Below are 22978 nucleotides of genomic sequence, written 5' to 3' on the forward strand. Positions count from 1 at the left end.
CAACTTTTCTCCACAAATCACACACTCAGGTCGTTTGTCTGGTCCCTCAGTGAAGCCCATGGTGATGTAATTTTCGCGATTGCTGTAGGTCCTAACTTTTTTTGCAGATGAGCTGCCGTCATCTCCTTTTCGTTTGTCACACATTTTCGCCTCTGGCGGCTGACTGCAGACGAGCCGAGAAAGTTAACTAGCGTGCTAGGCTAGCTACAGAAAGTGATACAGTCAACTGATTCGCGTTTTAGCGGCTACCCGGTAGCCTACTGTTAACGTTAAAAAATCATGTCTAGATGTTTATTTATTTATCTTTATTTTTTATTGTAGTGGAGAGACTATTCATGCTTCTGATGATAAAAAAAAAATTCAAAAAAAAAAATTCAAAAAAAATCAAAAAAAAAATTCAAAAAAAAATACCTCAAAACATCTGTGGTCTGGCGGACCCCCTGCGCCCCCTGGCGGACCCCAGGGGGTCCGCGGACCCCAGGTTGGGAATCACTGCTCTATGCAACCATAAAATACAAAGCCAAGTTTCCTGTTAAGTTAATGTGTGCCGTCAATATGATCGTCCACCACCAGATGGCACTGGACACTGAGTCTATAAAGTGGAGGGAGGGAGAGCTAGAAAAAGAGAGAGCTAGAAAAAGAGAGAGAGCTAGAAAAAGAGAGTGAGAGAGAGAGAGAGAGAGAGAGAGAGAGAGAGAGAGAGAGAGAGAGAGAGAGAGAGCGCAGTGGCTGATTCGGTCTTGCCTGGTGATTATGTGTTTTTCCCCATTAATGGGGACATTTGGCGGGAGATTTTAGTTTGCACTGTCGATAAATCTGCATTCAGGTAGTGTTGCACATTGGAAAAAAAGACTAAGATAATTAAATGATTCAAACTGTGAAACCAACACTTGGAAAATCCATTAATCTCAGATAATGAAATTACCAAAGCAAATGAAGAAATAAAGACAACGCATTATGGTCAGATGTAGAAAATAGGGTTTATTCAAGGTACTAAGAAATAGTCAATAGTCTAAAAATCGACATGAATTTATTTAATTTCCAGTCGACGATTTGTAACAAGTCAATTCAAGATTGTTCTTCACAACGAAAGGTCAGTCTCGTTAAAATACTATAAAATATAAGAAACAACATATATCACAGATACATTTCTTAAGTAATGCACAGTACATGCTTCACTTTAAAAAGCCCAAAGGCTAGTTCAGGTTCTCGAGGAGCCGTGTTTTCCCCTGCATCCGGAGAACATTCGCACCAGTGTCTCAATATCGAAGGCGGAAATCGGCAAGCTCGTTACTCAATTGACCCATCTCAAGCCCCGCCCTCTTTTCTTGATCCTCCAATTGCAGCGTTTAGATTTTTGCAATTGGAGGAACAAGAAAAGAGGGCAGGGCTTGAGATAGGTCCACAATTGTCATCTCTACTACAACAAGCCATTCAAATTCTGCCCCTTGAACCTCAGCATTGGGTTTCTGGGTTCACTCGTCATCAACTCCCGGGTGCTCCCAGCGGATGCATGGACTTCAATGGCTTGCAGTAGAGTCATACAGTAAGCGAAAAGTCAAATGGCTTGGTGTTTTTCACAAGGGTTGAATTACCTACACACCTTGCGACTTTCAAAAACAACTGGACGTAATACGGTCAAAACTAGACATGCACTGTCCCTAAACGGCCCAAATTCTTAATCAACCTTTTGTGACAATGCCCTTAATTCGAGCTGTTTTGGTGACAGCAATGATTTGTTCTTTGGCACACAGTGTATAAACAAGACTGACCAACTCTTCTAAACATTATAGTGCATTCATTGATATGTTAATGAATGTGAACGCAGCAGTAAGACCGTAAGGTGAACTTCTGATGACCTTTTGTATTTATGACTAATTTCTTTTTTTTTCTTCACTTCACACTTCAAGAACGGACCTAGGTCTATATGCATACAGTAGTGGTAAGAATGCTGATTTGAGACCAGTTAGACCAATTCAAATTCCAAGGGGGGGGGGGGCTAACAATATACTCGTTATCACCATACATAACGCTTATATTGAAACACGTTGACATTAGGGCCGTTCTTTCAACCTAAAAGTGCACTTTCTTCAACCTCGAACCTAAATTCCTTAGCAACCCGTGTTACCAAGTAAACAAATCACAGAACGATAGCCAGTTAGCCAGCCAGGTACCGACGTTAGCTCTCAGAACGATTAGCCAGTTAGTTAGCCAGCAACCAGCCAGGTACCGACGTTAGCGCTCAGAACGATTAGCCAGTTAGTTAGCCAGCAACCAGCCAGGTACCGACGTTAGCTCTCAGAATGATTAGCCACATTAGTTAGCCAGCAACCAGCCAGGTACCGACGTTAGCTCTCAGAACGATTAGCCACGTTAGTTAGCCAGCAACCAGCCAGGTACCGACATTAGCTCCCGGAACGATTAGCCACGTTAGTTAGCCAGCAACCAGCCAGGCAGAGATGTTAGCTCTCAGAACGATTAGCCACGTTAGTTAGCCAGCAACCAGCCAGGTACCGACGTTAGCTCCCGGAACGATTAGCCACGTTAGTTAGCCAGCAACCAGCCAGGCAGAGATGTTAGCTCTCATAGCCACGTTAGTTAGCCAGCAACCAGCCAGGTACCGACGTTAGCTCCCGGAACGATTAGCCACGTTAGTTAGCCAGCAACCAGCCAGGCAGAGATGTTAGCTCTCAGAACGATTAGCCGCGTTAGTTAGCCAACAACCAGCCAGGCAGAGATGTTAGCTGTCAGAACGATTAGCCACGTTAGTTAGCCAGTAACCAGCCAGGCAGTGGTGTTAGCTCTCAGAACGATTAGCCACGTTAGTTAGCCAGCAACCAGTCAGGCAGAGATGTTAGCTCTCAGAACGATTAGCCACGTTAGTTAGCCAGCAACCAGCCAGGCAGTGATGTTAGCTCTCAGAACGATTAGCCACGTTAGTTAGCCAGCAACCAGCCAGGCAGAGATGTTAGCTCTCAGAACGATTAGCCACGTTAGTTAGCCAGCAACCAGCCAGGCAGAGACGTTAGCTCTCAGAACGATTAGCCACGTTAGTTAGCCAGCAACCAGCCAGGTACCGACGTTAGCTCCCGGAACGATTAGCCACATAACCCTCTGCTGGCGCGTGCTGTGCACTACAATCAACTCTGTGTCTGTAATAGCAGTCTGTGACTTCACGGTATTGAGAATCATACCGACGGGATATCGAAATACCCTGGTATACCGTAATACCGTCATACCGCCCAAGCCTATCTGTGACCCATCGTGTTTTTAGCACACGGCTTATCAAGGTGACTAGTTGTGTTCAGCGGGACTATAGCCGATCAAGTATATATGCTCATTATCTTTTACGTTGTTCGTTATATGTTTTGTCTATCTGTCTGTAATCTATGTGGTTAGCGCGCGGCATGGCCAAAATGTAGTGTGTACGCAGAGGGCTGGGCGATATGGCCTCTAAATGATATCGCGATATTTTTTGGCCATATCACGATACACGATATATATCGCGATATTTTGACATTTCCTCTAAAGCACTTAAAAATGCTTGATTTAACCATTTGATGCATACAGTCACGCCAATATGATGATTATAATAAGTCCCTGCAACGTATGTTTGCATTATTAAACCATGAAGATGCTTTAAAAAAAAATTTATGAAAATGTACTAAGAGTAGTCTACTGACGCACTAATAATTTTTTTTATTTACATCTAAGACCATTTATATAAAAACTCTTGGGTGCCTAAGACTTTTGCACAGTACTGTGTTTTCTATCCACTTTAGTCAAACACACACACACATATATATATATATATATATATATATATATATTAGGGATGTCCGATATTATCGGCCGATATCGGCATTAAAATGTGATATCGGAAAAATATCTGTATCGGTTTTCCAAAAAAAAAAAAGCAAGTAAGAACAAATTCCGATTTTATTTATTGTCAAAAGTATGCATAATGTTGTGTTAATTCCACAACAAGAGATATGTAATGTTAATTACCTGAAATTATTAATTTTTTTGGGGGGGGGGAAACCCTGCATATATCGGTATCGGTTGATATCGGTATCGGAAATTAAGAGTTGGACAATATCGGTATAGGTAAAAAAGCCAATATCGAGCATCCCTAATATATATATATATACACACTACTGTGAGAAAATAATAATCACACACAAAGGGATAATGGCTTATAGCAGACTTAATGATTTTAGAATATTTCAGATAATGAAATTAAATGTTTATATCATCAACTATCCAGTTAGTATTTATACTGTAACGTTTGGCTACTTTAAATCATTGAATGTAGAGAGAGAGCGAGAGAGAGAGAGAGCGCTAGAGCGAGAGAGGGCGAGAACGCGCAAGAGCCAGCCCCCCCCCCCCACCTCGGGTTTTGTTCTAGGTTTGCGTTTTGATCGTCTAAGCTGCCGTAGGTGATGATGTCACACTCGAATGTAAACAGGAAGAGTTTAACACACGGAGATGGAAACTGGATGATATAAAGAAACAAATAACCAATAAATATGAAGTTATGTTTAAACTTCTGTTGTCAAGCGTTGTCAATATAACCCACCCCCTTTCCTCACAAATGGAACTAGTGTTGTGGAGTCCGCTTTGAGCGTTTTCCAGGGTTAGCAGCTAACGCTAGTTAGCTTAGCATAGTTCTCATGGATAACTTGGTTAGCAGCTAACGTTAGCCCATTGCTTGTGTCAATTAAATTGCATGTCATTAAAGGTCCGCGCTGGTCTGTCTAATGAAATTACAATTGCATGTCATTTAAGGTCAGCGCTGGTCATGTGTCTATAATGAAATGAGAGGACAGCTCTGCGCAAAAGCAAGCCTCATCTCAGCCGCAACGTGACAACATATACTCGATGTTCACGATATAGTAATTTACTACATCTCATGTAGAACAAGCCGCGATACATCGAGTATACTCGATATATCGCCCAGCCCTAACGCAGACCAGAGGGGGGAGTGGGAGGGGGGGCTATCGCTCTCGAGAACGGAGCGAGGACGGAACAGAGCAACCATTCCTAATGAGAAAACGCCTAAAGCACGCCAGCACTCGGCCGGACAGATCGAGAGAGGAAAATCCGAGCTGACCCATCTTAAAACTAAGAATAAGTCTGTTTGGTCGACCAAGACTTTGTTAGTGGAGTCTTTTTTTCCTTCTCCTTGCTGAATAAGTCATGGAAAATGATAAGCATTCTCTGTAAGCACCAGATTTAAAGAGGTACTTGATTGATGAAACGCAATTCTACAGATCCTACGACTGTAAGTCGACGTTGAGGCGTCATAAACTGTCAACCATCCCTTTAAATTCCAACGATGGCGAAATGGACGCATTAACATGCATTTAATGTTGTAATGCATCCATTTCCTCATACCTCCCCCTCAAACCGCCCGATCGCCAGAAGGGAATCATAGAAACTGTCTCAGTTGTTGTTCGACTTCAGACGTTGCTACTTCACGCAGCAGAGACGCACAGCTGCACACAATCACTGGTTCTCCGGGGGTTTCCACTGAACCAATGACCATGAGCAAAGACGGCAGCGGCGTGGCGAATAACTGAACTGTTCGAGCCACTCAGGAAGCGCGGTTAGGCCTACGCAGTCGGGTAACTTTAAAAAAAATCCACTAAAATACATCGTCCATCACAAGAAATCGCCGGTCGATCACTTGACTAACAAGGTGGCAGCCCTTAGAACCAGCAGCAGCAATATCAAAGTTGTGCGCGTTAATATAGCGCGCAGGAATTATTTGGTCCGACTTTGACGAGATTCTCTTTTTTCCCCCCTATGTGTCTATTGAGAGAGAGAGAGATGAGTAAAATACCTCTGGTAATTCAGATTCTTGTAATAATAAAAATCGGATTTTGAGAAGGCAACAGCGGAAAACAAAGAAATGCACAATCTAAATAAATATCTCCCTAGCGACAATGCATAGTGTATGAGCAGGAATAAGCAGTACACAACTTTAAATCTCTCCATAAATCCAGCTTTTTTCTTTGTAAGAAAAGAGGAAGCCATCAATGTCTTTAAATAGGACGCCACCATGGACCTTCAATATGGTGATATGTTATTATTCATTTTCCATGTGTGGTAACATGGATCTTATATTGACGAGACAAACAACCTTTTCCATAGTTGTTTTGTCATTCATCTCCACACACACAAGAGTTTTCTATGTCAGTGCTTGTCCCCCTCAGACGTTACTAACGTCCTCTTGCGAGCGCCCGTTGCAGAAGTCGTCGTCCGGCAGCGTGAAGCGGATGTGGCGGCTCTTCTCCCAGCCGCGGCGGATCCGGGTCAGCCTCAGGGACAGGCAGGGCAGGGCGAGGGCGAGGCGCCCCAGCAGGACCGCGCAGGGCAGCGCCAGGACCAGCATGAAGGTGGGAGGGAGGTAGAGATGGTAGTGGGCCGCGTCGAAAGCCCGGTCCCAGCCGTAGGTGAGTGTGTGGAGGGTGGCCATCACCAGGGCCGCGTAGCCTAGTCTGGACTGGAGATGAGAGGAAGAGGAGGAGAAGAGGAAACGGAAAGAGAGGGTAGGGTAGGGCAAGAGAAGATAACACCAAAGAAGAAGACAAGAGAAGACAAGAGAAGAGCAGAGAAGACAAGACAAGAGCAGAGAAGACAAAAGAGCAGAGAAGACAAGACAAGAGCAGAGAAGACAAGACAAGAGCAGAGAAGACAAGACAAGAGCAGAGAAGACAAGAGCAGAGAAGACAAGAGCAGAGAAGACAAGACAAGAGCAGAGAAGACAAGAGAAGAGCAGAGAAGACAAGACAAGAGCAGAGAAGACAAGAGCAGAGAAGACAAGAGCAGAGAAGACAAGAGCAGAGAAGACAAGACAAGAGCAGAGAAGACAAGAGAAGAGCAGAGAAGACAAGAGAAGACAAGACAAGAGCAGAGAAGACAAGAGCAGAAGACGAGAAGCCAAGAGCAGGGAGGACAAGAGCAGAGAAGACAAGAGAAGAGAAGAGAGAAGGATTGGAGAGACAAGGAGAGTAAGATTAATGCATTGCAGTAAAAATGTTTGCCTTCGTGAACAGATATCGTGTTTGTATATCGATATTAGAAAGAAATTCCTGATGATTATTGTGATATACATTTTTCCATTTATCATCCAGGCCTATCGTTAAGTGAGTATTTCCATTCCACACAGTCGGAGCAGTCCAGTAACATTATCTCATTATGATCCTGAGGGAGACCAGTGACCTAATACACTGTCGCTAATGAGACCCCATCTGTGTGTATGTGTGTGTGTGTGTGTGTGTGTGTGTGTGTGTGCGTGCCGTGGATGTTTATGGTTCTGCGAGTGTGTGAAAAAGTGGCGGATGTCGTTTTCTGCAAGTGTATGAGTGCACAAACGCGTGTGTGTGGATGTATTTGTCTCTCTCTGTATGTGTGTGTGTGTGTGTGTGTGTGTGTGTGTGTGTCAGTTATGTGCCATATACCTATCGGGGCTTTCTAGTTACTAACACTTCCCAAGGTTGAGCGTGGCAGGTGGGCAACAACCGCAGGATTAAAAATAGCGCCATCCCAAGGCGCCGTACGTCCAACTGTGTTGACACGTCCACAATTATGATCGGCTCGAGCTCAGCTGTGTGATCAGAATAACACGCACGAAAAAAGAAAAAAAACACATGACATGTTGGGAGGAGAGGAGAGAGGAGAGAGGGCAGAAACACGTCAATCTTCATTCAAAATACACTGAAGTCGTTGCCAAAAAAAACAGAGCAAAAAACGGACGAATCCTCTCCCTTTTCAAGTTTTCAAAGTCAAAGTCAGAGTGTATCCGTCACACACGCATCACATACACACATGCCACCGGCAGGGAGAAGCGTCCTCTGGTGGCGTTTGTACCCTGGTCTGCTGGATCTCCACGTTCAGGCCCCGAACAGACAGCAGCCCACAGGGTCTGGTTACATTACATGGTTAGGCACAATATGTCACTTACTCGCTGGGTCGGGCTTGGGTTAAAAATTATATTGTTGAAAAATACTGTGCAATTATGGACAAAAATATTTCTCTACACTATATAATATATATATTATATACATTATTTATCATTCTTCAGTTGGATTTGGGCTGACAAAACAACAATAGCCTGCAAGCAGTTTGTGTTTGTGGCCAGGCTCAAATGTTTAGGCCTAGGGAAAGCTCTGTGCTCCACTGTTCATCAGAGTTCTCATGGTGTTTCATTGAATAGTATGCATCACTCACAGTATTCTCATGGTGTTTCATTGAATAGTATGCATCACTCACAGTATTCTCATGGTGTTTCATTGAATAGTATGCATCACTCACAGTATTCTCATGGTGTTTCATTGAATAGTATGCATCACTCACAGTATTCTCATGGTGTGTCATATTCTCGTGACATTTCCAATTCAAGATTCCCAATGCTTACCTGACTGTGGATTTAAACTTCTTAAGACTTTCCGCAAATGGTCAATGTCAGACAAGTGACATACTGTATAATTAGTTTCCCCCACAGGTTTAGCCAGTTTACCTGCAGTTGGTGCCAAGGGGCGGGGCTGGCACTGTCACTACAGGAGTGACTGATGAGAGTTGGAGTTCAACCAGGTGAGGTTGTTAAAAGCATTGTGGGGATCAGGGGGTAGGGCCGCCTTGAAAAGTATCGATATTCGTATCGATATTCGATACCATTTTCGATACCACAGGGAAAAAGGTTCAATCTTAAAATGTAAATTTCTTTTATTTTTTTTAAATATATATATATATATATATATATATATATATATATATATATATATATATATATATATTTTTTTTAAATAAATTTAGCTTTTGTTGCTGGTTGATTCTCCTCAGCTTCTCTCTGGTATTATAAGAGAAGATAAATATAACACTTTTAAAACCCTTTGTTTATCTTTAGATCACACGTAAAAATAACTAAATGATATAATCGTAGAAATTAAGTAAAGTTAATAGTACTGCGTGTTAAGCATAACAGATTGATTGATTGCAAATTGTATTAACAGATTGCAGAATGGGTACAATGAATACAGTACAGCTCAATACATACAATTGTTAACACTATGGGTGCCGGCCAGAAATCCGGAAAATGACTGGATTGCCAGCGCTATTTGTCTATGGAGAAATTCCCCTTCTTTGCAGGGCTATAACTTTTCAAATTCTATTGCTAAATTGCCATTATTAGGGCCCATTCAAAGTCCTATATGTATTGTTCATTGTGTAGCAACGTTAAACTTTTTCATTCACATATTCATAGTAAAGTATGGTCTAATGTATAAGTATGTTTTCATCTCTTTCTGCAGCTTTCTCCAGAACGTGATATATAGCCCCAAATGCATTATATTGATGATGAAATACAGTTTGATGGCAATCGGGGCGATATAAAAAATTTCAATTGGACGTACTTCTAGAATGATCTACGTATGATCTGATGATGACCGGATGGGCGGGGGATCGTTTATAATTCCGTGGGCAGCGTTATATCATTCATCTAGTGTGGGTGATATGTTCATCATAACAGTTTATATGGAATACGATCAAAAATAACGCTGAATCTTACCGTATCCTCCTCGCGCCGTTGGGCGATGAGCGTGGAACAGTCATTTACCTATTATGGTATGTAGAAATATCGGGTCCATTTCCAGCTTGTATAATAGTATATATGTCCAAATCATGTTGTTTATCGAGTTATTGGCAATCGATCGCTATGTATTGTGTCGAGATCGAGTCCCGGTAGCCAAACAGAGTGCCCGGAAGTAATTTGGCCGACCAGCACAACCTCCATAGCACTTCCTGTTTGGCGATTGCGCCGATCGGCCACCAGATGGCGCTCCTGAACCGCCAGAGAGCTCAGTGGGTCCTCCTGGTGGATCTCAGGCCAGCGGAGGGGAAATATGAATCCGATCGCAGATTTTAGAAATATTGATATAAGGACGCTGTAAAGCGTCCTCCGGCAACTTGAGCATGGCCGGGAATGACGTGTTAAAGCGTTTTCCGGCAGTCAAAGTGTTAAGGGGATGCAGACCAGAGAAAGACTTTTGTCTTGTTTACATCAGGGTCCCCCATTTTCAATTCATCATAACATAATGACATTAAAAAAAAATTATCAAATTTTATTTATTACCTTTTTTCAACTGCAAAGTAAAACTTTGTCAACATGTTTTTATCTAATAAAATAAAGTTCAGTCTGTTCATCTCACTTCAATCATTTTTATTGCAGAACATGGTATTTGTAATCACACTGTAATCTGTGTTGCATGTACCTGACAAACTGAACTGTTTGTATTACAGTCATATTCCAACTTAACTGAATGCACGTGTGTGTGTGTGTGTGTGTGTGTGTGTGTGTGTGTGTGTGTGTGTGTGTGTGTGTGTGTGTGTGTGTGTGTGTGGACTACTGTACTATTACAGGTATTGAAATGAACAATGCAACTTCCTTATAATTTTTTTTATGAATAATTAAATATCGATATTGCGGGAAATGAGTATTGAAACCGTTTTAAATATTCAGAATCGATATGTATAGAAAAATCGAAGGGCCGGGAGGTATACCAAATATATATATTTAAAATAAAATTGGACAATACAAAAACGGTTTCTTGCAGAAGTATTATTTATAAAAAAAAAATTTGAATAAAAGTAAAGAAAATAGAGTGAATGAGAATTATATTACAAGATAACATAAAAAAATCACATTGTAATTTGTACTGGAAAACTAAATGCCGCCAAATAGCCTTATATATATATATATATATATATTATTTTGGTCTTATCGCCCAGCCCTGATCAGGGTTCAGTGTTTTTTGGGACGTGACGAACGCATTCCACCTGTATTTAAACCCAGGTCCCCCTACAAACTAAACATCTACCAGCTAAATGATATATTACATTTACTAGGCTTCAGGTACGTCTACTCTGTTAACGGAACTGTTGTGAAGGATCAGATTAAACCGAATATGTATATTTATTTATATATATATTTAATTGTATTTGTATATCGTTTGATATCCCCTGTATATTCCTTGTACAATATGCACTGAATATCCCTTTAGTCTACTAAACAGCCCATAATAGTTTCATTCTACCATTGGACGAGAACCTGGCGCCAGGTTGCCATACCCCTAGGTCCAAGTTCAATCGTGCCGCCTAACATGTCGTGGCAAGCCCCGGTTCCGCGCAGGAATATGTCGGGCGAAATACGAATGGTACTATTTGTTCATAGCGCATATATATATGGCGCAAGTAAAGTAGAACCTTCTTTTAGTCCAGTTCTTTACCCTCCAACAGAGTGACAGACGCAAAGCCTCCCCACGACGCACGTGCGGTGTAGTAGGGCCTACTTGGCCCCAGAATAGGCATTGAGATATCGTGTAGATTAATAGTTGAATAGTCATAGTTTGGCACTATACCGTCGAGTTGGACGTATTCTATTAAGCTAATAATAGTCTATTTATGTATGGTGCATCGTTCGGTTAGAGTTCTAAAGTTATCAGTACCCCCATCGTTCCTGACGTTATCTGGACGCTTAACCAGGCTGGTCAGACCCCTAGTGGTGATTGCATCCGAGGAGCTCCGGGCCAAGAGCGACTGGACCTGTATATTGGATTACTCTACCCGGACGACGGCGAGCCTTCCACGGCTTGGATTATGCTTTGTGTGCTTTGATTATTCCATGGATAAAGGCCAACACTGCGGAGTGTTGGAACTACCCCCCGGAGAGGACTCCAGGTGAGACGGCGCTCGACACCAGTGAGGTCGCCTCACGTCTCTCCGTTGTGGATCGGCAGCTACCGTCCACAGAGGGTCCAGCTGTATTCGTCTGCGGTCCGAGGTTCTGTGGGCACCGTGTCCAAGACTTTGGATTCTCCCAAGACACCGTCGGCCAGATGGGATACCGCCAGCGGCTTCTCTAACCCCCCCCTCCTACTGTCTTACAACCAGCGGGACCCCCCCCCCCCTTAGTGTATCCAGCTATAATCATTTAAGTACCATCGCTATCGTTTCCTAAATATTCCAGGTTGTATACTTACTCCCTGCGTAACCAGAGATTGGACATTCAATGTTGATTTACCTACGAATACTCATTTGCCATAAAAGTGCCTATTTCATATTTCAAATCATAAATGTAATTAAGTGATCGTTGTATACACCTTTTGCTGTATTAAACCTTCGATTTGGTACATTTGTGTGGATTCGTTTCATCAGGTGGGAAAGTGTTCATCATACTTATATCTTGTACTGGATGGCCAGAAGTTAAAGTACATGAGGTAGTGGTATTAAATATCATATCTAACAATACAGTCAGGGAATTGTACCCCTCAGTTACAATTGGTCCTTCGAGCCGGAGGGTAACTAGTGTAATATTAATATAGTGTTATTAATATCGAAATGGCCTATGATGAACACTCCACGAAACGATCCTCCTAACCTAGAACGCCCGCGGCGCAGACGACAGACACCTCAGTACTTAGAGGCTTACACTGTCAGTCAACTACCTAGCCTTCGACAAACGGTAAACGCGGTACAAGTAGAAAGTAAAATTATGTCTGACCTTAACGACCAGGTTTCCCCGACCACAGAGGCCCTAGTAGGTCCTAATGTAACTGACCAAGCTCACGGTGGGGACCAGGAGGGAACTGACATGCCTTTACCCCCCGCCACTACCCAAGAAGTAGTCCCCGACCAGCCCCGGGAGGAAGACAACCCTACAGAGAGAGAACTCTGCACGGAAGAAGAGGAGGAGAGCGCCGAGGAAATAGAGCTCCAGGACTCCCCAACGAGTACCCCCAGGAGCGGCTCACGCAGGAGCGGCTCACCTCCACAACCGCCTTCCCCCAGAGAAGCGGCGAGGATGCTACAACAGGCGTTCCTCGTCCGCCTGACAGCCTCTACCGAACGCGATCGACTTCAGGGTGAACGCGACCGTCTCCAAGCACAGACGCTTAGCGAGCACGAACATTTTACCATTGAAAGAGAACGCCTCCAAGCGCAGCGACGGAGCGAAGAAGAGCGCATACGCCGGGAGATGAGACGCCTTCAGACGGAAATTAATATGGTAAGAGACCGGGCCGCAGCAGAGCGCGCCGCCGCCGCAGCAGAGAGCGCCGCCGCAGAAGCCCAGCGCGCCGCTGACGGTGCCCAAAGACAAGCAGAGCGCGCCGCCGCCGAAGCCCAGCGTGTCGCTGACTATGCCCGAAGAGAAGCAGAGCTCGCCGCAGCCGAAGCCCAGCGCGCCGCTGACTATGCCCAAAGAGAAGCAGAGCGCAACATCGATCTCATCCAGCGCCAAGCGCGACAGACTACAAGCCGAGCGCGACAAGTTAATGGCGCAGCTAAGGAAGCGGCTGATGATCCCCAGGGCAACACCCTCTCCCTCCACCAGGGGTTCAAGGAACTCGTCGAGACAACAGTCAAGAGCAGCGCCTCCTAAACGAGCAAGCGACCCTGAACTTGACCAACAGACCAAGCCTATACCCCCCGCAGACCCCCTTCCCCGACCGGTCCATGCGAGACCCAGCTACAAGGAAGGAGCGGCATACACTGCGGAGAAGCAAGATAAACGACTACAGGATCTGAAAGACCTGATAGAAGAAGAGGGAGAGGAGGAGAACCAAGCCCGACAACAGCACAGTACTCCACCGGACCAGGAGGTCCCATACAGTCCAGGCTATACCCCCGCGGCGCTGCGCTACAGACCCCCGACTCTATTCACGGGTGAGCACGACGCACGACCAGCCCCGAGGAATAGCACCTGGACCAGCTGGCTATGGTACCCTGCCGGTACCAGCCCACAGAGAGGCGCGAGAGGAGACTCGCCTAGGAGGCCTCTCCCCCAACGCTCGCCGATGTATCCGCCACCCACGGCGTCATACATTGCGATACCGAACACCAGACGGAGTGTGTACAGAACACTCGCCAGACAATATGACCCGTTGGGATGTATTCTACCTTACACCACCAGGGCAAAGATGATTGTACGAGCACTATGGGACAAGGAACAGGGCTGGGACGACCCAATACCCGCACACCTTGCCTCAACATGGAGAGAGTGGGAGACGGAACTCCGCTCACTCCCAGGTGTCAATATACGCCGCAGCTACTTCCCATCCACAGTGAGGCCAGAGACATGCGAGATTGAGCTACACGTCTTCAGCGACGCCTCCGAAGTAGCCTACGGATCGGTGGCCTACTTGCGTGCCCAAGAGATGGGAGGAAAGATACACACTGCTTTCATCCTGGCCCGCTCAAGAATAGCCCCACGTAAGCAACAATCTATCCCACGTCTAGAGCTCTGCGCAGCCCTCGCAGGAGCGCATCTAGCCACGTTAATCCAACGTGAACTCACCATTCCGGTGCATAGAACAATCTTGTGGTCAGATTCCACGACAGTACTCACATGGATCAAGTCTGATTCATGCAGATACAAAGTCTTCGTGGGAGTCAGAGTCACCGAGATTCAAGAGTTAACAGAAGAAGCAAGCTGGCGGTATGTGGACACCAAACACAACCCAGCTGACGTCATCACCCGGGGAATGTCTCTGGATGACCTAACCCGTCGCAACATCTACAGTGACGGACCAGCATTCCTCAAGCTCCCGGAAGGAGATTGGCCTACGCCCACCCCAAGGGAAGCAAGTAACGAGGAGGCTGAGAACAAGAAACCTATGTTCTGTGGACTGAGCACTGTCGCCTCCACAGACCCCAACATAGATGACTGCATTACCCTAGAGAGTGCGCAGCAAAGAACATTCCTGCGGCACCACCCAGAGATTCAGTCCACCACTGACATGTCAGCAGCTGACTACGAAGAAGCAGAACTTCTTCTACTACAACGAGCCCAGAGAGACTCGTTCCCCGATGAGCTAGACTGTCTACAGGGAGGAAACCCCGTCCCATCAGACAGCAGACTGATTCACCTGGCACCAGCGAGTGACGCCCATAATCTCATCAGAGTGGGTGGTCGCCTGCGGAGAGCCCCCGATCTACCAGATGACATTAAGCACCCGATCGTCTTGAACAGCCGACACAAGGTCACAGAGCTGATCATAAAGAAATACGACGAGGATGTACACCACGCAGGAGCAGAGAGTCTTCGCGGAGATCAGACGTCGTTATTGGATATTGCAAGGGAGAGAAGCAGTACGGCGCTTCCAGCGAACCTGTCTAGACTGCCGTAAGTGGCGCGCGCAGCCCAGCATACCACGGATGGCTGACTTACCCCCCTGTCGCCTCCGAATCGGCGACAAGCCATTCCACTCCACAGGCATGGATTGCTTTGGCCCGTTGTATATAAAGAGAGGAAGAGGCACCGAGAAGCGGTGGGGTATTGTATTCAAATGCATGACCACCAGAGCGATACATATCGAGCTCCTTCCGACCATGAGCACAGACTCATTCCTTATGGCCTTCCGGAGATTCACATCACGGAAAGGAAAACCGTCTACATTGTTGTCTGATCACGGGACCAACTTCAAAGGCGGAGAAAGAGAGCTGAGAGAGAGCTTCCAAGCTATGGGCCCAGAACTTAAGACCCACCTCGCTCCAGCCCAGATTGACTTCCAGTTTAATCCCCCGAACGCACCCCACTTCGGTGGAACCTGGGAACGAGAAGTACGTTCTATAAAGACAGCCCTGTACGCCGTACTTGGAGCCCAGACTGTGGCGGAGGAAGTCCTAATGACAGTCCTCACGGAGATCGAGGGAGTATTGAACTCAAAGCCCCTCGGTTACATCTCCAGTGATGTAGCAGATGTCGACCCAGTCACCCCCAACACACTCCTAATGGTGCGGCTGGACCCCGCGCTACCCCAGACAATGTACAGGCCCGAAGAAGCGAACGGCCGAAGAATGTGGAGGTACAGCCAAGTACTAGCTGACAAGTTTTGGAGCAGCTTCCTACTTCACTACCTACCGTCTCTACAGACCCGCCAGAAGTGGGTAAAAGAGAGAGACAATTTGACAGAAGGAACAGTCGTCATGATTATTGACCAGTCACTACCCAGAGCTATGTGGCCGGCTGGCCGCGTAAGCAAAGTGATCACCGGTGCCGATGGCAAGGTCCGAGCAGCTGAAGTACTCGTCCAAGGGCGCACCTACACACGTCCCGTGGCGAGGCTCATAGAACTGCCCCGACTCCCAGATACTATCGATGATGACCATGACCCTATGACTTTGTGAGTTGACTGACCCTTACAGCGGACCTTGAGTGGTAGACAGTGCGGTTAATCTGTCTCTGCTTAGCTAATTAGGTGGGACTAATTAGGGGGCGGCTGTTGTGAAGGATCAGATTCAACCGAATATGTATATTTATTTATATATATATATTTAATTGTATTTGTATATCGTTTGATATCCCCTGTATATTCCTTGTACAATATGCACTGAATATCCCTTTAGTCTACTAAACAGCCCATAATAGTTTCATTCTACCATTGGACGAGAACCTGGCGCCAGGTTGCCATACCCCTAGGTCCAAGTTCAATCGTGCCGCCTAACATGTCGTGGCAAGCCCCGGTTCCGCGCAGGAATATGTCGGGCGAAATACGAATGGTACTATTTGTTCATAGCGCATATATATATGGCGCAAGTAAAGTAGAACCTTCTTTTAGTCCAGTTCTTTACCCTCCAACAGAGTGACAGACGCAAAGCCTCCCCACGACGCACGTGCGGTGTAGTAGGGCCTACTTGGCCCCAGAATAGGCATTGAGATATCGTGTAGATTAATAGTTGAATAGTCATAGTTTGGCACTATACCGTCGAGTTGGACGTATTCTATTAAGCTAATAATAGTCTATTTATGTATGGTGCATCGTTCGGTTAGAGTTCTAAAGTTATCAGTACCCCCATCGTTCCTGACGTTATCTGGACGCTTAACCAGGCTGGTCAGACCCCTAGTGGTGATTGCATCCGAGGAGCTCCGGGCCAAGAGCGACTGGACCTGTATATTGGATTACTCTACCCGGACGACGGCGAGCCTTCCACGGCTTGGATTATGCTTTGTGTGCTTTGATTATTCCATGGATAAAGGCCAACACTGCGGAGTGTTGGAACTACCCCCCGGAGAGGACTCCAGGTGAGACGGCGCTCGACACCAGTGAGGTCGCCTCACGTCTCTCCGTTGTGGATCGGCAGCTACCGTCCACAGAGGGTCCAGCTGTATTCGTCTGCGGTCCGAGGTTCTGTGGGCACCGTGTCCAAGACTTTGGATTCTCCCAAGACACCGTCGGCCAGATGGGATACCGCCAGCGGCTTCTCTAACCCCCCCCTCCTACTGTCTTACAACCAGCGGGACCCCCCCCCCCCCTTAGTGTATCCAGCTATAATCATTTAAGTACCATCGCTATCGTTTCCTAAATATTCCAGGTTGTATACTTACTCCCTGCGTAACCAGAGATTGGACATTCAATGTTGATTTACCTACGAATACTCATTTGCCATAAAAGTGCCTATTTCATATTTCAAATCATAAATGTAATTAAGTGATCGTTGTATACACCTTTTGCTGTATTAAACCTTCGATTTGGTACATTTGTGTGGATTCGTTTCATCAGGTGGGAAAGTGTTCATCATACTTATATCTTGTACTGGATGGCCAGAAGTTAAAGTACATGAGGTAGTGGTATTAAATATCATATCTAACAATACAGTCAGGGAATTGTACCCCTCAGTTACAGGAACGTATACCAAATGCGCCTACATTTTTATAGGATTCTAGCACATTTTCATAACAATAGCGAATATTACCGTTTTCATTGAAGTTTCTTACAAATTAACAATGCTTTATGTTGTCCTTTATATGCCGATTGTCATTAAAATCTTAAATTGTACCATATGTCCCCCTTTAGAAAACATATGTAACGCTACCAGCGCATTTTTGTTAAGATAATTAGTTTACCATTCGCGGTCGCTATAACGACGCCGCAGTAATAGTTTACCGCTGTTCAGATCAGGTCGAAGAATAGACACATCCCAGTGACCTGTGACCTGTGCTAACGCTCTTGGGAAATGTATTCATGTAGTTTTCAACATTTTCACCTTTTAATTTTAAACCAATGCTGCCATCTACTGACAACAGAAAGTGTTGTCTAATCGTCACCTTGAGAGCCACTTCCGTATACACCGTCGCCCGAAACCCATTCTAGAGATTCCCACTTTTTACTGGGAATGGGGCGTGGCCGTCCCAGACAATAAGAGTGGCTGCGATTTGTCACTGTGACGTTAAACAAGCTTAGTCTGAAACTTCGCCTGGATGAGTGAAAACTGGCCGGACCTCACCCAAGTGCATGCCTTCGAGCGACATTGTACTATTGTACTTATTTTATGCCTATTCTTATGTCTGCACATTTTACGTTGCACTACTTTTATACCTATTCTTATGTCTGCAATTTATGCATTGTTTTTATTCTGTCAATTGTGTGCTGATTTTATGCCTATGTTCATTTTATACTAATAGCTGTGGGGCACTCTGGGCTGCAGTCCATGTGTGAAAAGCGCTATATAGATAGTTATTATTTATTATATTGTATAAATGTATGCATTGAAATGTCTGTAAAGTCTCGACGACATTGAAAATGAGGGTGACCTCTTGTCTTTTCGAGAATAAATTAAAGTTTGAATTGAATTGAATATATATATACACATAAATACATCCATCTGTACATACCTGCAGATAATCCTTTTTACATATCTGTAGATATTGTGGTGGGGCTGCCACAAATCACTGTTCATATTAATACTACAACTCTGTACATACATCTGATTAGCACTATTACTCAGTCAGTAGTACAAACGTATATAATTTATATGCAGTTTAATCACCTGTACATCGTATATTACTATTGTACTTTACTTTTACAGTTCCACTCTCATTGGATGCCAACTTATTTTCATAGTGTACTTATGCTGTATGATGACAATGCATTTTAATTTAATTACTAGGAACAACAATTTTCCCAGGTTTCCTCTTACGCCTCAGTAATGTTCTCTATACACCTATTGTTTGGTGAAACAAGTCGTATCATGTCCGCTGTAGGACAGCCTGAGTGGGATGTTTTTACTCTGTTGTACATTGATGGGACTTTGAGAAGTGATTTTTAAGGGTTGTTTTCTGGACACGTTTCATAAACTTTTCAAGTCAGGGACCCAAATGTTTTTTTTCCCTGCCTCGTCGCAGAACCCAGGCTCAATTATAAAAACATTATAATTCAGCATATCACTACTGTTGTTGTGTGGGGACCCGGGGGGTTTAGTACCAAACATGTTTTCTGTAAACAAGCGTTGACGGTTTCCCACATTGTCTGTTTATTATGTACAGAAGCAATGAGCTGGGCTTTAACACATTGGTTGCCAACAATGAGAGATCTCGTTGTTGGCCGCCATGCATTGGTTGCCAATAACGAGATTTCTCGTTATTTAATCGTTATTTCTTTTATTAGCGATATCCATTCATTTTTCATCCGTCCAGCCTGACATTATCATTGGGAATGGCTCTGAGCTCGAAAAGGGCAAATACCGCCCCCTATCGTCTCCCGGATGGTAATGCACATCATTGGATTGGATTGAGTGAAAAAGTGCATCAGAGAAAAACTCAGCCCCAGGGTTTCCCCACCTCTGGCAAGCAGTGTCGTGTTACCAGAGTCACTGGCGAGGCTAGAAGCAGCTTGGATCATGCGTTTCGGACTGTAACGTTGGATCAATAAACGTGATCAATATTTGGAATGGCGATCAGGAATTGGATTCATCTTTTTGCAGAACATCTGATCTGAGGTAAGGAATTTATGTTACCAGTTTTGGTTTAATCAGAGTTGTTTTTCACAGATTGCACAACGTGTGTGTGTGTGTGGCGTTAGCGCGGCACGAATACATTATTTTTCAGCCCGCTTTTGTATCGTGCATAAAAACACAAATACTCTCGATAATCTAGCGTTTATTTGAAAACTATTCATAAATCAGCCGGAAAATGACAACGTGTTTTGTGTATTCCAGTAAATGGCTATTTTCGCAGAATTTCTCTGAAATTACTAGAAATCACAAACTATACTCGTATTCAAAACGGTATAAAACGGAAATGTACCGATTAAAAAACAATCCGTTTCGTACATGTTGACTGCAAGCAAGTCATAGCCATAATTTAAGATATAGTTAAACTTTATGTGTGTGTAAATGTGCTCGTCCTCCCATTCATTAACGTGGTGGCATCCAAGCGATAAATCGCCATATCCGCTGGCAACCAATGTGTTAAGGGGATCTATTGTGAAAATGGCCTTTTCCTGTTGTACATCGTTTTTACAGAATGAGGAGTTGTCTCAACACTGAGAAAATGTGTGCATTGAGCCTCCCCCTTGAAACAAGCCATTCAGAATAGCAGCCGCAATCACCGTAATTAGTATAAACCTTGTATGTATATGTGAAGATATCTTGATAAAGTGTGTGTACAAGATGGTGGCTCGCTATGCTGCTGTTGCTGTATCTTGTGTCATATTTGATCTGCAACGTCTAGTCTGACAGTTTGATCTGAATTTCGTTCAACGGTACAGGTACAGAAATAGCTGTTGAGAGATTATGAAAAGGCCAGGGGCAGGGGGATTATAAGAGAGGATTCTGATTACATAGAAGATTGACTTACTAGGAATGAATTCCGATTTATTTTGGATTTGTTCTAAGGAGAAAGTGACAGGCCTAATTCATACACAAACTAATACACAGACGTCCATACACACAATGGACACACTCATATATGTTATATACGTGCATATAATGCTTCTATATACATACTTATACACCCGCATATAACTCTGTATGATAGCATGTACAATAATACTGTATATATATTTATTCTTACAGTATATCTATCTACATCTACCTACATACCTGCATATAATCCTTTTTACATATCTGTAGATACTATATCTATATCTGTACATATCCCTTACCTACTCTTACTAGTTACGCTGCGGCCAGTATGACTTTATACCGGCCTTTATATCTGTATCACTGTACATATTAATACTACCACTATCATTTCCCCCCCACCTGACTCCATCCCTCCCACCCCTTTTACTGCCTTCGCCCCAGTCGACTCCTCCTTCATCATGGACCTCATGACCACCTCCAAGACCACTACCTGCTCCCATGTCCCCCTTCCCACTACTCTCACCAAAGCCTGCCTCCCTGCTCTCATCCCCCACCTCACCGCCCTTTTCAACCAGTCACTATCCCTAGGCCACGTCCCCTCCCCCTATAAACTCGCCGCTGTCACCCCTGTCCTCAAAAAACCCACTCTCGACCCATCCAACCTCTCCAACTACCGCCCCATATCCAATCTCCCTTTTTTCTCCAAAACACTTGAACGCATTGCTGCCTCCCAACTCCACTCCCATCTCCAGTCCAACACCCTCTACGAACCCCTTCAGTCTGGCTTCCGTCCTGCTCACAGCACCGAAACTGCACTGGTTAAAGTCATCAACAACCTCCTCATCTCCGCTGATTCCGGTGCCCTCAACATCCTGATCCTACTTGATCTCAGTGCAGCCTTTGACACAGTGTGTCACTCCATCCTCCTCCAAAGGCTGCACCAACTGGGTGTTGAGGGCACAGCACTTGACTGGTTCTCCTCCTACCTCACAGACAAGACACCAATTCATCTCCCTCTCCGGCCACACCTCTTCCCCCTCCCCAGTCACACAGGGGGTCCCCCAAGGCTCAGTCCTTGGCCCCCTGCTCTTCATCTGCTACATTCTCCCCCTTGCTCACATAATCCGTAAATACCACCTCAACTTCCACTGCTACGCTGATGACACCCAAATCTACATCAGTACACAATCCCCCCACAGCCCACCCCTCAGTCACATCGAATCCTGCATTACCGAACTCCAAACCTGGATGACTCACAACTTTCTCAAATTGAACAGTGACAAGACGGAACTTCTCATTATTGGCACCAAAACCACCCTCACCAGATCCGGACCCATCACACTCACCATCAATGACTCCACCATCACCCCCTCCCCCCTAGTCCGAAACCTTGGTGTCCTCCTCGACCCCACCCTCTCATTTGACCCCCACTCCATTGTAAAAACATCATACTTTCACCTCCGCAACATTGCTAAAATCCGTCACTGCCTCTCCCCCCCTGCTGCTGAATCCCTCATACACGCCTTCATCTCCTCCCTCCTCACTGGCATCACCTCCCGCTCCCTCCATAAACTGCAAATGGTCCAAAACTCAGCCGCCCGCCTCCTCACTAACACCCGGTCCCGTGAACCAGGGTTCGAAATGAACGGGGGCTTGGGGCATAATGCCCTTGAAAATGGACAAAATGCCCTCGAAAATCAGTTAAGGGGGGCACTTAATGCCCCCGACAGTTTACTAATTATATATATATATATATTTATCCGGTAATGGATCGTCTGTGTATCGTACGGTTCAGATGACGCGCAAATAAAAAAAAATCATTTGGCGGAGCCCGGGGAGCCGGTGTTCTGCACTGGCTGCAGGCAGCAGCAGCAGCAGCACTGCAGCCCGTTGCTAGTCAGTTTGTGTAAAAATGGCACGCACAATATAAATCAATCTTCATTACGACTTTAAAAACATAGCCATTAACATTACATAGGCCTACACACATCTTGCCATATCGTTAGCAGTTTGTAAACACAACGCACGTTTTAACTATGGTAGCCCGACGCAGCCCGCAAGCTACTACTGTACAGTCAATGAAATGTTACCGTAGCTACTAGCTAGCATAGGAGGAAATGGGAGTCGGAGAGGCGGGGTGTTTAAAGACAATGATAGGCGTTTATTCAACATCCAAGAAGGCTAACATACAACTGTGTTTTACTAACTCCTGCTTGTTGATGTCCTAACGTGACCGGAGCTGAAGGTGCCACACGCTAAAATGTCCGTGGGGACCCGGCGCCAACCCATATAGTTCCAACTCACCGAATTACGTAATCGATTGATTGATTGATTG

At 45.0% G+C, this 22978-nt stretch overlaps 1 protein-coding gene across 2 annotated transcripts in view; it reads right to left on the reverse strand.

Annotated features, from left to right (window-relative positions):
• Positions 1-961: 961 nt before the first annotated feature.
• The window catches only part of LOC311245543 (metalloreductase STEAP3-like), a 43250-nt gene continuing 21233 nt past the window's right edge, over positions 962-22978 (reverse strand). For both annotated transcript variants that reach the window (XM_084335418.1, XM_084335417.1), the window contains exon 6: positions 962-6508. In XM_084335418.1, the coding sequence (XP_084191544.1) occupies positions 6215-6508 (294 nt within the window). In that variant the 3' untranslated portion in view covers positions 962-6214. The remainder of the gene's footprint in view (positions 6509-22978) is intronic.

Source organism: Notolepis coatsorum (assembly GCF_963971535.1).
Source record: "Notolepis coatsorum genome assembly, chromosome: 1".
NCBI lineage: Eukaryota > Metazoa > Chordata > Actinopteri > Aulopiformes > Paralepididae > Notolepis > Notolepis coatsorum.